At 47.0% G+C, this 21,716-nt stretch overlaps 1 protein-coding gene across 15 annotated transcripts in view; it reads left to right on the top strand.

Annotated features, from left to right (window-relative positions):
- L3MBTL4 (L3MBTL histone methyl-lysine binding protein 4) overlaps positions 1-17,178 on the top strand; it is a 492,784-nt gene extending 475,606 nt beyond the window's left edge. For 13 of the 15 annotated variants that reach the window (XM_049112901.1, XM_049112904.1, XM_049112903.1 and 10 more), the window contains 3 exons: positions 2,524-2,693; positions 12,574-12,636; positions 15,632-17,178. In XM_049112901.1, coding sequence (XP_048968858.1) covers positions 2,524-2,693; positions 12,574-12,636; positions 15,632-15,799 — 401 coding nt within the window. In that variant the 3' untranslated portion in view covers positions 15,800-17,178. Of the gene's footprint in view, positions 1-2,523; positions 2,694-12,573; positions 12,637-15,631 lie in introns of those variants that run through there. The other 2 variants (XM_049112902.1, XM_049112907.1) reach the window with 2 other exon arrangements.
- Positions 17,179-21,716: the final 4,538 nt, after the last annotated feature.

Here is a 21,716-nt window from a genome sequence, read left to right as displayed (position 1 = left end):
AAGTAAACAGACAAGAGCCCGTATACCCATGAGAACTCAAAGCCAGGTAAGGAACTGGCAACCCAGCAAGTTGGTTGCAGACCTTTCCCCTGCCATGAGAGGACTCACTCTGTCATATAGAACATATTCCCCATTAAGTCCTGTTCATCCTTTGAAAAATCTGGCTTTTACCTCCCTTCAAACAAATAATTCAATTTAACAGAAGCACAGTTAACTGAACTCAAAAAACCATAGGCAGCTTTTGCCTGAGTTCCCTACTGGGGAACTCATACAGCTCGAGCTCCCTACTGGTAGTTGTAACCTGAAGGCCATCTTCTTACTTGAACTGAGCGAAGGGTCCATCTTCCAGGACTGGGAACCATGAGAAACGGTGTTCAGAGGAACCTCCGTGCTGTTCCAGGCTGGCCACCAAACCTTCGATATATTTCCAGATGGACCCCTCAGCACCCAAGGCAATTTGCTTCCAGAATACAGTGTGGAAAATGTTCTTGCTGGAGAGCACAATGGTTCTTTTACGTTTGTAATGCCTTCGGCCTTTATTTGTGAATCACAAAAATCTAATCACCGTCACTCCACATCTTTGTACCTCCAAAACAACATGTATTAATGTGTCCTTTTAGAGTCCTATACATTTTGGAAAGTATATGTGATTGATTTACCCAGGGTTTGAGACACGGATCTGATTTTTTTTTTTTCCTAAGTCCATGCTATTTCAGCAAACACAACCAATTGATTGATGCAGTGATTCTTTTTCAAAATAAAGCCGGGCTTTGGCTCAGGTCTTAATCCCTATGAGCACATCGCGTTAACTCCCTGTTGCCCAGGAAAGCCCTTGGCGACACTGTGGCTTTGACCACAGACTTGCTTGGGGACACTTCTGCAGTGAGTTTTCAGGGTTTGTTTGGTACATGCTCCTTGTCCAACCTGACACCTTCCTTAAAGAACATCTACATTTGTAAACATACCGGCTTTTCAAGGAAGGTGTGAAGTTTTGCTTCAGAACCGGCAGCTGAACATACTGTTGGCTGAACTACACGGAGGGAGATAACCTATTTACATACTAAAAAGGTCAGTGTTGGACAATCAGCATTTAGAGATGAATTTGCTGCTGCTTGCAACTGGAGCATAAGAATTTGGGAGAAGGCCGCAATTTTGCTGTCTCTTTATCTGTGCAGACAGCAAGCATTGGTAAATACGTAAGCTGTCTGTGCCAAGCAGCTAGGGTGGTGATGGATGGGTCTCTTCCTAGTTTGGAACCTCTGATTACTAGTGGGTATGTGACTATGTGTCCATGCAAAATGCAGGTCAGCCTCACCTACTAAAAACTGTAATTAATTTGAGGTAGAAATATTTGCATAATAGCTTTTCAGACTGTTAGTAAAATACCATCATAACAGACTTTAAATTATGTGGCTACTGCTTACTTAACTATCATTTGCATCAGGAAAGTAGACTTTTAGATGGCTTAAAACAATTTTTTGTGGTCTTTCTTTTCAACGTATTTTAAAATATCAACAGCTTTATTTTGCTAATGTGATGAAAGTATCTTTAAAAATGGCATTAAAAAGGCATGAATTTTCTCTGAAATCTCTATGTTCTTTTTCCTTATCCATTTATACATTCAAAGCAAAATAATTAGGGAATTGAGGTCTATGGTGCCCATATAAATGTTGGGAATATAACATAAGAATCAAGTCACTGTTGAAGGTGGCCAATGAGTTCTGGAAGCCTGGGGAGAAGTAAGAGGCAGGAGAGAGGTCTTACCTCCCTTGGTGATAACAACCAATCTTGAGCAGGGAAGCAGCCATTGCCCTTCGTGTCTTAGAACCAGAGCTCATTCAGAGCTTTTGCTCTGAAAAGAGAGCGCCCATTTAAGAGTACCTGTGTCAGGGCCATCACATCTCCACTGCGGCTGCTCCCTAAGTCCCAAGGTGTCGTCGTGGCTTTCTGGGAACTAGCACAGCAGCTGCCACCAACATCCTCATGGGGACCCAGTACTGCATTCCACATTCATTGTCCCCTGGGGGACTTGTCAAGCCAGATGTGGCCCTGGGTTCATGGTGCCTTTGGAGACAAATGAAGCAGCTTCCAGGAAGAAGTCGTTCTCAGTGCGCACACACAACCCAGATGCGTCGGTGTGCTGATCCACTTAATAGTTCTGCACTTCCTCTGACTCCTGATTTAAGGAGAGAGGAGCCAGCGACAGTGACAAGCTAGCTCTTGGTTGGCATCAAACTGTCTCATAGAGATTATTTGACCTTGCTCAGCAGATAGCCAGAGTCATCCAGGCCATATATAACATCTGTTTCTCATCATGACCGTTACTTTGAAACAGAGCAGTGGCATGGCCTGTGCCAGGGGACTCCTCCTGGTGATGATGCCAAGCCACGGGAGCACCAGGGTTCCCGCTGAGTCTGCACTTTTCCTATCCTGGCCCTGGCCGCCTGGGAGGAGGGGCTGACCTAGGTGATGTCCGCTAATTGGCCCCACATGTGTACTTCACTCAACCTGCCTCTCTTTCAGAATACTCGGCTGAGCAGACCCAGCAGGCTCTCCACCAGTCGGTCTTCATGTCCTCTGTGTCAGCCCACCCTTTCCGGGACCTTCCCCTCGGCAGGGAGCAGCACTGCAAGCTGCTTCCAGGTGTGGCCAACATCCAGGCAGGCGAGGTGGCCCGATGGACAGTGGAGGAGGTGAGCGGGGCTGCTCTGGGGCCCTGGGTGGACCAGACCCTGTTGCTGAGAATTTCTCTCGGGGCATGAAATCCACTGCATCAAATTTAAATTTAAGAGCCGTACTTAAGGGAGAACGCAGGCCTGATTTTGAGGAAGTCAGGAAAGACCAGTTGGTTTTGGGCCCCAGTGGTATCCCAGACCCGCCTCTGTTCTCCATCACCGTGGGCCTAGGGTCAGTTTTGGTAAAGGGGCCCAAGTCTCCAGACCTGCATCATAGACTGATTTGGGGGAAGCACATACGTATAAGCATCTTCCACTTGCACCCTGGCAGCCCCTTCCTAAGCAGCATCTTGTCTGGGGAGCCACCGCAGGGTGGTCTGTCCTGTGCTGAGGGGCTCCCTTTGGCTCCTGCGGGGCCACAGAGGATCCCCTGGTCCTCGATACTGAGCAGCTCTGTGTAGCCATTTGTCCACTCAAAGTCACAGGTGGTCTGTTAACCTTAGGTTTGTGTTTAATGTGAGTTAGATCACAGCACTGCAGAAGATGCTGTACGCATGAGAAAACTGATCCAACTTTAGTATCACTGTGCATTACCATGTTGGTTTTCATAAGGACCAGGTAAGTCCCGGTGCTTGCTGTAATGCCGTAGAAATGCTTCATATGTAAAGCAGTGTTCTTTTAAGGAATACACTCTTTGACATTTCTTTTAATAAAGGCATCACTTCCACTAGTCAGGCCTTAATTAATTTTTTTAAATGAAGGAGAACCCCAGGGTCACTCCGAGGATGAGATAATGGTGGAGCTGAAGTTAAATTCATTGCAAAATGTTCATTGAGCACTTCTGCAATCAGCTTGACTTAACTTCAATTTAAGCCTTCCTTTCCAGCCCTGGACAAGGAGCAGGTGACAAAGGCCATGCAGAGGCTGGAGGTCTCGGGCAGGCCTGCTATATCTACCTCCTCGCAGGCACCTCCCAGAATCTCCCTGGTGGACTGCCCTGCCCAGCAGCAGAGGCTTACAGCTCTTCTTCGGCACACCCTGCTGCCCCACCTCCCCTTCCACTATTTCCAAGTGCCCCCAGAGTCCTGATGATGGAGTGTTGGCGGAGTTTTCCAGCCAGTGGTGACTAAATGTGTTCCTGCTCCTGAAAGAGTATATGGAGCCTGCCCCCTACCCCTCCTCGAAGAATTTTTACCAGTTTACAAAGCATGCAGCAGCTTCATGATGAAGCCAACTGAATTAAGACCTATTGTGCTCTGTAATCCAATCATGTACAGCTCTGGCCTTGTAACAGCACGGTGCAGAATGGGGAGCTTAGTGGCAAGTCATTCATTCCTGACTTGCAAGCCATTCACTCAAGGTTCTACCAACTTTTAAATTAGGCTGACAATGGCTTCTCCTCCCCTGCATCGTCAACATCGTGCTTATTAGAAAGATGTCTTGGGGAGGGCAGCCACCTGTGTCCAGCCCAGCCTTACATGCGCAGAGCAGCTGAGTCCTGAGAGTGGGTGAACATGGTAGAGACACAGAGCTCTGGGGGTGTCTCTGCCTACCTTAACATGATCCCTGGCTCCCCAAAGTCCTTGGCATGCCTTAGGACCTGTGTAGGCAGTCCTCCCTGCCTTTCCAGCCCTACCTCCCACCATGCCCCCCATGGTCCTCCCACTCTGGGCCACCATGCCCTCATGGCGTTCTCACACTGGCACAGCTGCTAACCCTGCCTCAGGTCACCTTTCCTTCTGCCTGAGGCCACTCCAGCCATCAGCACAGTGCTCACCTCCATGCTCCCATCTCCTCAGTCTTCTGCCACTGACCTACACTCACTTTTCTGCCCCCTCACCAGATGAGTAGAGACCTTCTTTCACTCACTTGGCATGTCTCTTGAGAATTTCTCACTACACCTGGCACTTATTAGATAAGCCAGTAATGTTTGTTGAATGAGTGTCAAATGTCAGGGGCATCATGAGCTGGACTTTGAAACAAAAGGGGAACATACCCAAGCAGAAAAGAGAAGGAGGCCATTGCAGTCAAAAGGTAAAATAGAAGGTCACATGGGAGTGAGTATGACATATACAGGGATGGCCAAGGTACAGCACATCCTTTACTAGCATCCATAATGACAGTGAACATTATTAATATACTGAGAGTAAGGCAAGTACTCTTTTCTGTTGCCCATTTTGAGGCACCTAGAAACTTAAGTCACTTCTCGGAGCCTCACAGGCAGAGCCAGGCCCGGAGCTGACATCTTCCCCACCAAGCGCCCTGTGCACCTGGGGGCACAGAGTGGCCTGTGTGAGGCCAGGCACTGGCAGGCCTGTCACTTCTCAGTATGAACCACCTGAGCGGTTCTCACGCAGAAAGTCACCTGTGGAGACGGTGCTTCGTGGGCATGTGAATGGCACTCATCTGCAGAAGTGTGAGAAGAGGCCTCGGAGGGGAGGGAGCTATCAGGGAGCATTACCACACTCCTGGCGTAGATCATCTCTGCCTGCACTGAGCGCCACGTGGGAAGAACCACTGGAAGTCAAAGTCGGCTGACGTTTTTAAGTTGACGCCACTAACACAACACAGTGAACCAGATTAGATACTGAAGATGAAGAAGTGAAATGAGCCAAATGTGACTCCATTTGTTTACGACCTAGGATGACAATATGTGAGTTGGAGAGTTCATCTGAAAGAACAGGAAAGTCATGGTGCCATCAAATGAAATGAAACTTCTGGGGGAAGGACCCAGTTTGGGGGCAAGGGGATAAGATGGTGAATTAAATATGGGACATCTTGAGTGAGAGGTCCCTGTAAATTACATTAGAGCAATGGATGTGCAACACCTATTCTGGGGGGTAGAAATACCAAATGGGGTGTCATTATTGGATGGGGGGCCCTGAGTGAGCCCTCATTGAAGACATGGTCATCCAAGGATTGCTGCTGAGGATGGAGGTCAGTGGGGACCACAGTCGGGGAGAGAGTGTCCACAAAAGAGAAAAGTCAAGGGAAGACAGGTGGCGAGGGTTCCATTGGGTAGGGCCCATGTCAGATGTAGCTCAGGACTCCTAGTTGGAACTGCAGGACTAGGCTTTGGGGTGGGGGTGAGAGTGGAAAAATGTGTACAATATGTGTATTCCTTGAACGTCTCAAGAGGACCATCATCCAAAAAGAATAGAACCTCTGTTTTAGGAACATTAAGTAATGACTGGGAAGTTTAGGGGGCCTCTGGTCTGGCGAGTCCCAAGAATGGCACTGCAGGAAAGCAAGGGCTTGGTGGATGAAGAAAGGCAGTGTTTGTCACACTGCAGGTCTCACTGGGACAAGGAGGGACTCACCACAGGGGAGACTGAGGATGACTGAGGATGCCATCGAAGACTAAGAGGAGGCTAAGGTCATAGTCCCTGAGTTCTCTGTAGTGGATACACATGGAACACCAGCTCTTTCATGCTGAAAGAGGCCTTAGAATTTTCTAGACCTAAAGTAAAACGACCATCTGTGATGCTGTCTTCATAAAGCGTTCCTGTCGTGATGCTTCCATAACCATGACTTCCCTCAAGGATGCATTTCAGAGAAAGTTTGGCTTATCTCCTAATGCTTACTATATCATAATCTTGAAATCCCCCTAACTAGATGCCCTTGAGGACAAGGAGCACATCCTAAATTCCCTTCTATATTCTCACACTCCTGTAGCACGTTTTCTGGAACCAAAATAGGCCCTCAAGAAGAATCCTGGTTGGGGTGAGAGTGTGGGCTCTGTGACGGTTCTATTTGTATCTTTGAAAATAAGGCATCCCTCAGATGGGTTTGGCTGAGGGGGCATTCCAGTGAGTACCAACAATAGAGTTGTGACTATTTCAGACACTGCATTAAAAATGGGAATGGGGCAGTAAGGATTTGAAAGGGCAGCGCAGGGCAAGAGGAGACAAAGGAGGGTGCTGTTCCTTTGTGTTTGGTTCTCATTAGGCAAAGTATTGGAAGGAATCATAGGAGCCCAAGACAGGATACCCTGAAAATGGACGTGTGTGTGTCCTTGTGTCAAGTGCCACTCGGGGAGACTGAAGGCAGGAGTCTGTCCGTGGCGCAAGAGGAAGAGCAAGAATGCTTCCTTTTGTCTGCTGTCCTGGCCTGGGAGGAAGTCCTCCATTCTGCATTATGTTACCTGTGAAGAAAAGCCAGCACCGGGCCTTTGTAAGATTGCCCAGAGCCTGGGAGCTGGCTCTTAACTCCTTTGTCGCTGTGGCTGTTTCTGGGAGAGCAGAGTTTTTCAAAGCACGGCTAGGCTTGTGAAGTCAATTTCATGGTTCTAGAGATGAGAGGAAAGACCAATACTGTAGTAAGGGTTATTATCTTGTGAAACCTTTGTTAGAAACGTGTGGGTATGTGCACACACTCAAGTTACGGTCAGTGCGAAGTGTATTTCTTACTCTGGGCCATGGAAATGTTCCATAAAGGAATATTAGTGCTTAAGAGTAGAAACTAAAATATTTTTATATCTCCTTACATCATTCTAGTAAAGTATCTTGCCCAGAGTAGGTGCCTGACAAATGTGTGAGTGAATAAGTGGGGAGGTGGGTTTTATGCAGTACCCTCCTGCCAGGTGTGCGTGGACACGTGAGGGCAGGAGGTGACATGTTGTGGGCACATTAGAGCCACAGGTATGGCTCATGTATGCTCGGTGCACCTATGGGTACTTTGCTTCCTTACAACCAAAAATGCTTTTTAAAGCAGCACGTGTACATCGCCATAGCCTCCACCAAGAGTGCCCTAAGTGTCCATTAATTTTGAAAGATGGTGGTCACTTTAAAAGCAACCTTTCCACAGAAGGGAGTGTTTTGAAAAACTCAGGATACTGGTAATTAAGCATAGCAGCCTTGTACAAGCGGGCCCTTAAAAAAAAAAAAAAAAAAGACAAATAACAAATTCCACTGTTAAAAAATTAGACCCAGGCTGGAAACATGGTCCCCAGTGGACTCGGAGCCGGTAATCAGGCCCACTGCTCCAGGCTCAGCAGAATGGAGAGCAGCGCCCCACTGAGGATTGAAGGGAGCCGTAGCCCCACTGAAGGAGACGGGCCTTCTGAGTTCCAGGAGAATGCCGGGAAAAGTAGGTCGCTGGGGGAAGTAAGTTAGGGAAGCAATGGGCTCATCCGAGAGCTGGCCACAGGGTCATCTTTCTTGGTCTCTCCAAACTGCTGTGTCATTCCCAGAATTAACCTACTCAGTGTCCTTCCAAAATAAAGCTGACCTTTCACCATGGGCTACCCTACTCCTGAGAACTTGGGGAATCCAGCACATGTCGGCCTCCACAGCAGGTGTACTTCTTGGAACCAAGGTGGGGATTGGTGGTCCCCGGGCTCCCACAGCAGCGCCATCGCCTTACCGAGCAGACACGTCCACACGGCCACCTTGGCTCAGGCAAACAGATGCCAGTTTTCTGTTTCATAGAGTTCACACCAGTCTGACTAGTTCATATGTACCACAGACTTGAATAGATAATCAGAGGATTCTTAAGGGGAGAATGGGAAGGAGGCTTTCTGATAGTACTCCACAGTGTGTTAGAGCTCCCCACTTTATGTTTAAAATTTGCAGCAAAATGGGCTTTCTGTTAAGCCTCAAAATATATTGTATTCTTGGAGGGAATAAATACTAACAGCACTGAATTATGGCACTGAATAATGATCAAGCAAGGCCTTTGGATATTTTTTAATTCTGGCCAGAAAAGTCGGCCTCAGTGGATTTCATGGAACTTGGTTTTGACTTTGGAAAAGGACAGATTGAATAGAATCAGACTCTCTTTCCAAAGACGCAGAGGATTTCAGACACGATGGTGAGGCAACGGAGACAAGGCGGCCCCGCCGTCAGGGAGGTGAGGCAGGGAGGGCTGTGCAGGGCCCAGCCAAGGGCTGCCCAGCTGCCTGGGCTGCTCCACTTCCTCTCTGGCCTGGCACGAAAATTATTCCTGTTAAAGACTCCTATCTACCTCTGACATGGACAGTGACTTCTTGGCTAACAATACTGAGGAGGAAGAATGTGATTCTTTCTGTTTGTTCAGAAAAGGACATTATAACTTCTGCAGACCATCAAAGCAACACACGACGCCTATGCTGTGAATGGAAGTACCTGGAATGTGTATTTTAAAAAGACCATCTCTCAAAACACTTCTCTTTGTCTGTGGTCGCCCAGGCTCCTTATTGTTGGCATGGCTTTCCCACAGGAGCTAGTGATTGAGATGTGACAAAATGTATGTCTTCTGCTAATTCTTAGTCCTACTTTTTTAGTGTTCCCTGTGAAAGAGCCATCTCAGGAAAACCTTCCTTTAGAGCAGTGGCTTTGAACCAAGGAAGATATAGGCAACATCTGGACACATTTTTGGCTGTGTTTTTTTTTTCCCCCCCAAAGCAGCATTTATTTACCCACTGAATTCCAAAACGTTTAATTTAGAAGTCTGGCATTTCATAATCACCCATCTTGATTGACGTGGGCTGACACACATGGCGGTCAGGATACACAAGGACAATAGCCAAAGAGTTACAAAAACTAAATCCATGATTCTTAAACAATCACAACCAAAAAAAAAAAAAAAAGTTACAGGTATCAAAACTTTAGATGCATTGCACTGAAAAAGAAGGTTTGTGCATGTTATAATTTAAAGAAGCAAAACAAGACGCTACTGAAACCTCATGTTTAAAAGTCTCTTATAAAGTTGATGGAAAGGAGCAAGTGGTCTCTTTATAATCAGCTTTCCTTAACAGTTTTCCGTTAGCTGAAGAGGTGGGAAGGGTGAATTCATTTTTTGCATGCACAAGATGTACTGCATCTGTGCATGCATTAGATGTACAATGTTGGAGGGGATGCAAGTAGCACCTGGTAGGTAGAGGCCAGGGTCCCCGCTAAACACCCTGCAATACCCAGGGTGGCCCCACAGCGAAGAATGATCATTCCCCACCAGTCAATAGTGCTGGCATGAACAAAGCTGCCCTCCAACATCTTTTCTGGACTCTGCTTTTGATTCCTTTGTTCCCACACCCAGTGTGGGCAGCTCTCAGGATTTTACCTCACAGGGCCTCCTGCTTCTGCTCTGGGCTCTGTCCCATGCGGACTGTCCAGGGCCTTTTCTCCGCTGGAGAGCTGCAGGTGTCTCCCAGTGACGTCCTGCCCGGGCCTGCTCACACTGCTAGATCGTCTCTCAAGATTTCTCTTGCACCAGGGTCCTAGGCCCTACCTTCACATGAGAATCACCTGGGGAATCTAGAAATGTATGCCTAACACTTGGCCTGATCCAGCCTGATTACTTCGGAGTCTCTATGGCCTGAGCCACGCCATCATTCCTGTTTAAAGCTGTCCAGGTAATTTCAAGGTGGGGCCAAGAGAGAGAACCGCCCCTCCAGGGCTCCTTGCTGCCCACACCCGGAAACCACACCGCCACCACCTCACCCCTCGCCTTTACCCACGTCTCCCCTTCTGCTCCGAAGTTCTAGCCAAACTGGACTTCTCACTGCTGATGACTTGAGCACTATGCAGCCGGCGTGTGGCCTGGCCCCTGACGCTCTGTGCTGAGGTCTTCTCCACTTGTCCAGCCCAAATCGCCCCCCAGTGGAAACACTGCCACCCAGCGGTGTCTGTCTCAGCTCCCACCTCCCTGGTGCTGCCTTAACTCGGTTCCCATCTGAGATGCCATTTGTCCCTGCTAGAAGCCTTTCCACCTCTCTTCTAGAACTTCGCGCATGGGAGCAGTGATCAGTAAGCCATCCTCACCATTTTCTGTTAATCCTCCCCCTCTGATCAAACCGTAAACTCGTTGGAAGTTCACGCGTGCCCTGCTCACCGGTCCTGCCCTCCCAGCACCCAGCAGGGGTCTCACATGTCACCCGGGTCAGACGTACCTGGCCAGAGAGCAGCCTGGAACAGGGGACCACACCCACTTCACAGTGTCCCAGGCCCTAGAAACTCCGTGAGTCCCTGCTGTCACTTGCCTCACTTACCGTGTCTCTGCAACTTGAGCAGCGGCATTCCAAGGCTCTCCTCAGCTCCCTGCTTTTTAGCCCCTAGAAGAGCAAATCGTGTTAAGTCAACGAACAGCCTTGGCTCCCGGCAGAGTGGAGCACCAGGGTGCTCCTAGGGCTTGAGGACACCATTGAGTGGCAGCGTGCTGACTGGTTCGGGAAAAAAAATTTTTTTTAATTCTCATCTTCCTGCATTTTGGAAGGATGACTGTAAATGACTCATGGTAAAATACACTTTGTGGCATCAGAGGTGAGTAAAGCAGACACCAACGTGCTGATTGCCCCTAAAAAGAGGTGCTGAAATGTTTGTATTAATTAGAGCTGAAGGAGACTGGGTGGGTCGGTTAAGGGTCTGCCTTCGGCTCAAGTCATGATCCTGGAATGCCAGGATCAAGCCCTGCATGGGCTCAGCGGGGAGTCTGCTTCTCCCTCTACCTACCCTCTCCCGCCCTGCCATTGTGCTCTCTCTTGTGCACTCTCTCTCAAATAAATTAAATCTTTAAAAATAGATGGATGGACAGATAGAGCTGTGAGTCAAGATTGTGCATACAGGCATCAGGACCCATGTTCGCTCTGTGGGTGTTGGGCCCTGACCGCTCTGTAAGCTGGAAATCAACACCCGATGTTCTCTTCTGCAGAGTGTGGGGAGGGTCAGTGTCCACTGCCATCTCCCTTCAGAGAGTCAGAAACTCTCAGGGCCTGGGTTGTAGAACATGTTGATACAAGACCCTGAACTCACCACCTTCTTGTGGGCCTTTTCCATTAGAGGAGAAAGAAGGTTCAAGTGCACACAGTTCAGTTGGCACAAGACACAGAGACAAAAATGAAAAGCCCAAGACAATTACTCTGACAAACATCATCTCCCGGGTTTGTCACTGTAGCCAACATCTGGCATGCAAGAGGGCCAGATATTGCCAGAAGTGACCAGCATCCACTTGTCATTTTGGTCGTTGACAGTCTACGATTTATTATGTTTGTTCATTCAGCTTTCTAAAAGCATCAGTTGGAAACTCTCAGCAGCTTCCTGCACATATAGCCAGGTCATTGTTTGGTCTAATTAAAAGGAACTTAGGGTATGTGTGGCTGGATAGGGAGTAGGGGAAAGAGTAGAAAATGAAGTTGAAGAGCACGATTCTCCAGAACTCCGGTTTTGGAGTCTGAAAACCTGGGTTCCAAAGCCATCCCTGGCATTTCTGAGCCATGCATGACCTTCGGCAAGTCATTAAACCTCCTTGGGGATCCCTGGGTGGCGCAGCGGTTTGGCGCCTGCCTTTGGCCCAGGGCGCGATCCTGGAGACCCAGGATCGAATCCCACGTCGGGCTCCCGGTGCATGGAGCCTGCTTCTCCTTCTGCCTATGTCTCTGCCTCTCTCTCTCTCTCTGACTATCATAAATAAATAAAAATTAAAAAAAAAATAAACCTCCTTGGGCTTCAGCTTCATTGTCACTGATGGGGGAATTTGGTTGGCTTAGGTCCCTAGAGTCCCTGTCACTAGCCGGGCCTTGGGGCCACTGAGGTGCCAGGTGGACAGGTCCTGCTCTCAGACAGTCACTGTGAAGACTGCTGCACACGGCCACTTCCTCCTGCCTTCCCTGACCCTCCCAGGGTGAGTGGACAGGAGGATCAGATGAGAGAAGATTCCAGAATGCCAGCACCACACACAAGGAGGCTGTCAATGTCCTCATAACAGTAACCCTATGTAGGTCAGCCTGGAAATGAGAGGCCAACAGAGAGACTGGGGTTGATCTAATTTCTGAGCTGGCAAATGCTTATGTGACTTGATAGTTGATATTTAAATTCCAAGTGTTTGAGGGATTTGAAGTATATTTTACTCAAATGTTGAATTACTACAACCCAAGAAATTATTTCAGGTGCATGTTTTAAATCAGGCTTTTCATCTCACTCTGTAGGTGGCCGAATTTGTACAGTCTCTTCTGGGCTGCGAAGAGCATGCCAAGTGCTTCAAGAAAGAGGTAAGAAATGCAAAAATTATATGTATTTCCCTACTTCTGGGCTCAGAAGTGCTTTGTTTTCATTTACTTCCATGTAAATAAGAGCAGGAGAAAAGGCTCAGGGTAGGAAAGAGCCCAGCAGAGCAGCGGGGCACAGCAGCGTCAGACTCTGGGCTTTGTCACTGAATGCTGTGGTGCTCGGCCCGTGTGGCCTGCCCAAGAAATAGCCTGTCAGGTGAGTGAATAAAGGAACATGTCAATTAATTCTTATGGGTGCTGTGGAGGCTCTGCCATGATGACTTGAGGCTTCACTGGGGGCAGAATGGAGTCCTGCTAGGAGCCTGCTCCCAGGGAGGAGAGGGAGTTATTTACTTCAAGGGGACAGTGGGACCATCCTGTATGTCCCTGCTTGGCACCTGCTTCAAGAGGAATGCAGAGAAGCCACAAAATCCTTCTATGGGGTTTCTGCTTCCTACCCTCAGTTGGTTGGAAATGTTCCAAACTACTTAATATTTGTCCTGGAATTAGTAGCTATAGCTCTAGGGACCCCAGAAGAGACTGGACCAGCTATGGAATCATCGTGAAGATACAGTGGTTATTGTTTTGTTTGTTGTTTTTTTTATATTTTATTTATTTATTCATGAGAGATGAGAGAGAGAGAGAGAGAGGCACAGACACAGGCAGAGGGAGAAGCAGGCTCCATGCAGGGAGCCCCATGTGGGACTGGATCCGGGTTTCCAGGATCACACCCTGGGCTGAAGGTGGCACTAAACCGCTGAGCCACCCGGGCTGCCCATGGTGGTTATTGTTTATCGTGGCCTTGTCAAGTGCTGGGCCCTGTGCTGAGCACTTTACAATTATTATCCTTGGGTTCTCAAACAACCAATGAAGAAGCCTAGCAGGAAAGGGGCAGTCAGATTGTAGCCCCCGTCCAGGTTGTTTCCAGAGCCATCGTTATTGCTCCAGAAGTCTCCAAGAAAACTACCCTCTAGAGCCTCTGGTGTGTAGCACACACTCTCCCTCTCAGGGCATGCATGGTTCAGGGAAAGGACTCTTGCATTTGGGGTCCTGGGCTCCTCAAAGCCCAGCAAGTCTTGCATCTCCAGGGAACTCAGCATTAGGGTCAGTATGGTGGCAGTCTGGATAGCTGCCACTGGAAATATGATGTTCATCTGCTCTTCCCCAGCCCAGCACGGCTCCGGTGTGGTTGGCCCCGCCTCACACATACGGGCCGCTCTCTGCATCCTGTGATGCCCGAGACCCACCTGGTCCACAGGTCTCTGCACATCACGATGCTCCAGCTTGGCTCTTAGACCTGCGGCCCCCCAGTGGGCAGATCATTTAGCCTGCCTTATCCTCCCCTCCTCTGTAAAACACAGACTTCTCCAGGGGGGCTTTGAAGATCAGGGGTAGTGTTTTTCAGTGCCTGGGAAAGTCTGCAAGTATCCCGTTCTCTGAATGGACGATTCAGCAACAAACACTATCATAAATGCACAGGAAGCCTTTTTTTTTTTTAGAGATTTTATTTATTCATTCATAGAGACACAGAGAGAGAGAGAGAGAGAGAGAGGCAGAGACACAGGCAGAGGGAGAAGCAGGCTCCATGCAAGGAGCCCGATGTGGGACTCGATCCCAGGCCTCCAGAATCACACCGCGGGCTGCAGGCGGCACTAAACTGCTGAGCCACCTGGGCTGCCCAAATGAAGCATTTTATAGCTTTCTTAGATCTTTAATTTCCCACTTTAATTTAAAACTTTAATTGCAAAACTTGGGTCTGTGGGGGATCCTTACTCCTCATCGAGTCATTGACACCAAGGGTTTGCATCACTGTTTCACAAAGGTTAGAACTAACACAGTGCTAGGTGCAGGGAAAGGTGTTGCCATAGAAGACCCGTTCATTCTGTCATCTTGGTTCTAGAACCAGCAAGCTTTCTGAGCCTGTGTGTGTTGAAATGGGTGATGTGAGTGTAGGACCTGCCTACAGTCCCTGAGACTCAAACTCTGAGAGCAGACTGGGCTGTATGGTGGTCACTCACCATCCTGAGAATCTTAGGAAAGCTATTACATGTCAGGTCACTATGCTTTAAAGGTTAATAAATAAGGGGTGCCTGGGTGGCTTGGTGGGTTAAGCAACCGATTCTTGATTTCTGCTCAGGTCATAATCTCAGAGTCACAAGATTGAGCTCCATGTCAGGCTCTGTGCCCAGTGTGGAGTGTCTTTGTCCCTCCCCCTCTTCCTTTGACCCTCCCTCCCTGCTCGCAGCCCTCTCTAAAATAAATCATCTTTAAAAATTATTAAATAAAACATCTATTTTATATGTATTTTTGCTTATAATGGCATTTCTTATTAAAAAAAAACTTTTAAATGCAGGTCAGTTAAAAGGAGAATATAAAAATAAACCACTACTCCACCAGCCAAATCTGACTTCACTTAACATATAAAGACTTCAAATATTTTCATTATATGCATGTGTACATGTGGTCATGCACATTTAATTTTATGGGTTAGAACCAAGATCTTTCTATGTCATCATGTTGTATTTTGTTGCTTAACAATTCACGAAAAATTTGCCAAATCATTAAGTGTTTCTTTGAGAGGTGAATTTCGGTGACTGCCTGGCACCCCAACCTAGACAATACCATAATTTATTTAATTCTGCTATTTTAGAAATGCTGAACTGTTTTCAGTAGTTCACTTTGTTCTGTCAGGAGAAATTCCTGGAGATTTCCTTGGTGGATGAAAGTAGGTTTTTTCCCTTAAGGTTCATGATACAAATTCAGGCCAAGATTTTTTAAACATAACAATTTTAGAAATTACGCGTGTGTATTGAGTTCATATTTAACAGAGTCTCGGGTAACAGTCCGGAGCCGGGCAGCAGTCGGGCCCGGGTGGGGAGGGGACCGTCCTCCCGTGTTGCTGGGGAGCTGCAGGGAGGCTGCCACTGTCGCAGTCACACAGCTCAGCACCCGAGGGAACGTCCCCGGGGGTAAACCGTGTTTGTTTATTTCCTCACAGCAGATTGACGGCAAAGCCTTCCTACTTCTGACACAGACGGACATCGTCAAGGTGATGAAGATCAAACTGGGTCCGGCACTGAAGATTTATAATTCTATCCTCATGTTCAGGAATTCCCAGGACCTCAGTGGAGAAGATTCTCTGTCAGGCCAGGAAGCCAGAGGATAAACACACACCCCGACCTACTGCAGCTCCAGGACCTTCCTCTTTCAGCAATAAAACTGGCCCACACTAATTTAAGTTTAATGTCCCCATGGTTATATCCGTGTTTAATTTGGACCTTTGAAAATGGCTGTGGTGTAGATGTTTCGAGGGTACCATGGACTGTCCTAGTGCCCACGATGCAGAGGCCGGGGTGTGACTCGGGAACATCATTGTCTTCGGTGGGGCCCTTCCAGCTCTGATGCGTTGCAACAAACAGACCAAAGAAGCCCTCACACACACCTTCAGTGGTTCTCCTTCACCATTAACCATTTTTCAAGCATAAAACTCTCGAGTGGTAAAACATTAAAAAAAAAAACAATACTCACAAATGCGTTGTTAGTGTTTCACCAGAACGTCTGAGCCAGGCTCAGACTTGCCATCTGGGTGCAGTGAGTCTAAGAGAGGCCTGGTGTTTTAAAAAGACTTTATGTGGGATTTTTGGGTACTTTACTCAGGAAAGTGTGAATCTTTAAAATAATAATAAGCACATGTTTTCATGATTCATTAATTCTCCTTTTTGTTCCATTAATCATTTCTTGTTGGTGTCCCAGAGCCTCCTGGAATGTGCCCAGGAGCACCAGGGGGACAGCCAGCAGAAGCTGGCCAGACCCTTCTGAGGCCCCTTCACCAGGGCCCTGAGGCTGCCTGCGGGAGCGTGGGGCCGGGGGCCCCCCTCCTGCCACCCCACAGGGGCTGGAGAGCCAGCCACCCACCTGCACTGAACCCCTCCCACCTCCACTCAGAGGAGGCCTCGGAGAACTGGCCCTGCGCCTCCCCCCCCCCCCGCCAGCACATGTAATAAGGGACTGTGTTACATCTTGATAGAGGCGCACTAACAGGGAAGATCTCTGAAGTAGGGAGCTTGGTAGCTGTGATTTGAACAATTCTGATCTCTTGTCAGACCTTACTTGTTTTGTGTAAGTGACTGTACCTGACACTTCAGTGGAGTCAGCCCCATGATTCTGAAAGACAGTCACCTGTTCATACCTACTGTCGGAGCTGCACCGGCCCCCTGGAAGTAGAGACCATTGTTCTCTGATTCATTAAGAATCTTACGATTGAAGGAAGTTGATTCGGCCTGGAGAGATTCTCAAACTGTAGGTCACTGAAAAAAAAATATTCTTCTCTAAGAGGTGTGCACATATTGCATCTTTTAAAGATTCCCACCTAAATGGAATTTTAATATATTATTGGTTCATGTAAATTTTTATTTTCTGTGGAGTTTTCTTTGCTGTTTATTTTCTGTTTTTTTTTAGACTGCCATGTACAATTAAATTCCTGCTTCTGCTGTGTTAAAATTATAATATATTTTAAATGATAATAAACATAAAATAAAACCCCCACCTCCATGCCTTAATGAGTATGTTGTAATAACCTATTCCCACAACACAACCTGAGGGCTTTTATCTCAGCCACAGAGGAACAAAGCGCTGCTTGGCATAGCCCACAAAGAAGTCAGCCTTCGAGTATTGGGGATATGTTTCCCTAGGGAAGCAAATTCAGCCGTTAATAACTTGAGAAATTAGGGGCATCTGGGTGGCTCAGTGAGTTAAAGTGTCTGGTGCTTGATCTCAGCCCAGGTCTTGATCTCAGGGTGGTGAGTTCAAGCCCTGTGTTGGGCTCCACGCTGGGTAGGGAGCCTAGTTAATAACTTGAGAAGTTAAAGTGGAGATTTTCAAATTAAAAAGAACCTCACAATTGTTCATCATAGAGGCTCCGTGGAAGATCTGAGATGCATGTTTCATATATTTAATACTTGTTGTTTCAACAAAGGATCTAGATTAGAACACACAACACTAAGCCAAATTAGAGTTGAACTGTCGTGTTCCTAGAAGACAGTGCAATCAGGTACAGCTCGATCCAGGTGTCTAGCCACCTGCCAGACATCCTGACTTGCCACCCAGTGCCTTCACCTTGCCACTCTGGAGAGGCAACTCCGGTGGTCCCGTCCTAGTAGCCTCTCCTGGCTGAACAGAGTAGCGGCCCAACTGAGGAAACCAAAACATCTGACTCTGGCCATTTCTGTGTTAGAGCTTCTCCCACCAGCATGAGTTCGCTGGAGGTGGAGACCCACGAGGCGCAGGTCAGCTTCTGAGCTGGTCCCTGCTGGCCCGGCAGGCTGCCAGCTTCACACCTCACCCCACCTTCCTCCCCTGTCACAGCGTTTCCCTCGTGCCCCCATCCCGTGCTGGACCTACCCTGAGCTCCTTCCTCCCTCCAAGCGTACCTTCCTGGGTGTAAGTGGATGCCCCCGCCTGAGCTGTTCCCTCCCCTTCACCCCTGTTGGGGAAGACCCACTGCAGCCCTATTCCCATCATGTGGTTCCTCACTTGCTGTCGTTACCACGTTACGAGTGGTAAAACATTAAAAAAAAAGGGGGGGCTTGTCTCCCCCCCCACTAGTCTAGATGGTGTGTGAGAACGGAGACCGTGGCAGGCTTGCTCATCACTTACTCCCAGCACTTGACGTGGTATGTGGCACTTCATCAGCACAAAGTAAGTTACTTATTGCATCAGTGAATGAGGTAAGCGCATCAAATTCGACGTCAAGTCCCAGCTCCGTAACCTCCTAGATGGGAATAACTTACCTGTAAAAAGAAAGTGATATCTACCCCGAGGGGTTTTTTAATTTGATTTTGTGGATGTGTGTAAACGAATGTAGCTGACATAATACACATAAGGTGGCTTTTTGTTAGGGGGCCCAGAAGCATGTGGGGCAGGCCTCAGGATGGTCTGGAGGGGCCTTGATTGCCCTGGACCCAGCCCTACCACATCCAGCTTTGACTCCAACAAATTCCCTCCCCTTACCTCATCCTCTCCAGACAGGCTGGAAAGCTTGGAAGTTGAAATCTTTCTCCCAGGGGACCCCCCCCCAAGGAGTGAGGCAGCATCTGGAAATGCCCCAGATGGTTTGAAGGCCTCGGCTGCCCCCAGGTACCACCCCTAGCCTCTTACTCTCCTCTTTCCTGATTCCCATCTGGAATATGCGTGACAAAGCAAAAATTGCGTAACAAGTATCTTAAAGACCATGCAAAGACTCGGTCTCAGAAGTGAAAAGTATGCAGGACAAAGCAAAATATTGCCAGTAGGACTTCAAGAAATAACAAACTTCTAGATTGTTAGAAAGAGTTCCCCTAAAGGACCATTATTTACACAACACGTTGAAATACACATATGGGACTGGAAATCAGATCATTAAGCAAGGACGCTCTGGGAGCTTAGGACTTCTGAGACCATAGTCTTTGAATGTCTTTAATTTCTGATACTTTTTCACAAAGATAAATTTCTCTCTTCCAACAACCCACAGTCCTCCCAAGAAAAATCTCTCCTTCATCAACTCCGAACACCTTGTTTCTCCTGGCCTGTGATGAGATCCTGACCATGGCTAACTCAAGTCCTCAATAGATTCCAAGTGTTAGCACAGAAGATTGACTCCTGTTAACCCCTGGCTCTGAATCGTGACCTCTTACCCTTGCTGCGGGCTGACTTGGAACATCCCTGACATTTCTTGATCAAATTTTCTTTGTGGAATCTCCTTCTGTTGAGTGAGGGCTTTGCCACAGTCACTCATTCCATTTGAAATACTGAGTTTTCACTGCATTCCATTTTGTTTCCTATCATTTTAAGAAATATTCCATTTGTCTCTGCAACTCTCAGAGCTGAAAAACGTTCTTGAATATGAAGCGTTCCTATGAATATATTCTTAATATTCAAGAATCATTCTTCATGAATATTTTTCCTTACAAGTTGTTCTTAAAAGCTTATTCTCCTTATAAATATATTCATGAAAAATATATTTGTTAATAGACTCTTGAATATTCAGAATCCTTATAAATATATTCTTCTTATGAATAAATATATTAATGAATAATGTATTCATAAAAACTCTTCCTTCAAAAATACCTTATTCTGGTTCTACTCGCCTGGTCTCCATCTCTCCCCACCGTCAGTTTGTCACTGCGTTAGAAGCCTGGGACAGCCGAAGTCCTACAATGCAGCTGTGAAGACAGCACGAATACTTGTGCTTGTCTCCAACACTAAGAGTTACACAAGTGAATTTTCTGACTGAGCACTCTGGTGAATTGCTGATCACAATTTGATTTCTCAGGGAGATTACCTGCTTGCAAGTCTCTGCACCAGAGATCCCTTTCAGGCAAAGGATGGATTTTGAATCCAGTGACCAAATAAAACATCCCAGCTGCCACTGCTGAGTGCCTAGTGTCCAAGTGCCTAGCACCCCAGGGCCCCGGTTGGGATGCACACACAGGCAAGTCCAGAGGGCCTGCAGGGCCACTGTTAAGACTCAGTGCTTGAATGATGTCAGCAGAAGACTAGGGGCCCATTGGATAAGGGTGTGTCCCTTGGAGACTTCAGAGCGTTGAGAGGCAAAGCTGCAGCCTCCTAAGCACTGTTTTGTCAAGGTGGCCATGGCAATGATTCGGAGATGGAAAAAAGTCAGGGAAAAGGGTTAAAGGGTTGCAAGATTTGGAAAAAAAAAAAAAAAGGTAAGAACCACGATTAAAAAGGAAATGAAAAATAAAAGGTGAGAAATAAGACTTCAGTTTAAAATATCGAGTTTTTCTCCAGAAGATGGTTCTATTTCATGGGATCAGACTAGTTGTATCGGGTTTTACCTACAAGGCAACACCTATCAATTGCCCATTTGCTTCAATCTGAAATTAAATTGTGTTCCCTTTGATTGAGGAATCAAGGCAAATTGATGCAGGAAGAATGCAAAATGCTAAGGAGTCCCAGGTTAAATCCAGCTGTCCCCACAACGGATCTTTCACAATTGTTGAACTGCAACTCATAGCAATTGTATTAAGTACTCATGGGGACTGTTTGGAATACGGGGGCCTCTGTTTTGCTCTGACATACTGGGGCATCAGAGGTCTTTTAGAAGGAAAAAAAAATATCAAGAATGACTGGTCAATATTAACTAATTTGCATTTTTAAAAAATAAAGGGTGTATTTACAGGATTTATTCCCAAAGAGCACGAGTTGCTTCATCAGCTAGTTGTGAATGGGTAGAGTATGGGTGGCATATGCTTCCATGGAGGCGGTTGTTTCTCTGTAAACTGTTCCGTGCTTTGGGGTTAGGATCTGCTCTGACAGTTTGCTTCAGAAGGCAGTGGAGTATTTGTTTTGTATTGTTTCTTGTTTTTTTTTTTTTTTTCAAGAAGAAGCAATTCGAATTTCATTTGGCCTAGCCTCTCCCACAAAAAGAGTCAAACCAGCCAAAAATTAGTTTATTAAAGGAAAACTCACTCCGACAGGTTGCTTGCTGTTGGTGATTGAAATTTTTTTCTTTTATTTTTCAATCAATTTGCAAAGTTATCCTCCAGAACAGCCAGCTTACTATTCTCCCCCGCCCCCTTTCTGTTTTTTTTTTTTTTTTTCAGAATAGATTTGCTTTTCACATGCCTTTTGGGCTGAAAAGTTAAGCCTAAGAGTAGAAGAAACAATTTCACAGATCCACCTACATATTGATTCAAAACTTTTCTTCAAATGAATCAGATTCACCTGAACAGGTGTCCTCATCTTTGTCCATTGTGGGAAGTATTACATTCATCCATTCAACAAATATTGAGAGCCCACTCTGTCCCATTTGGAATGCATCCTTGGACAAATGAATAAAAATCTCTGCTTCTGTGGGGCTTAAATCCAAGGGGGTGTGGAGATACACAATAAACCATAAGCATAACAATATGCAGATGAATAGGAGGCGATAAAGGGGAAAAAGTCCAGGGCCTGGTGTAGTGGAAATATGATCTTGCTGGTGCACAGATCTTACAGAAAATATGGTCAGGTGGTGAGTGAAATCCCCTGGCATCTATGTATGTGATTCACATGACACCTACCTGCACAGACCCAGGTGTTGT

This window comes from Canis lupus, chromosome 7, assembly GCF_003254725.2.
Source record: "Canis lupus dingo isolate Sandy chromosome 7, ASM325472v2, whole genome shotgun sequence".
Taxonomy (NCBI): Eukaryota; Metazoa; Chordata; class Mammalia; order Carnivora; family Canidae; genus Canis; species Canis lupus.
This window is presented reverse-complemented; position numbering and strand designations above follow the sequence as displayed.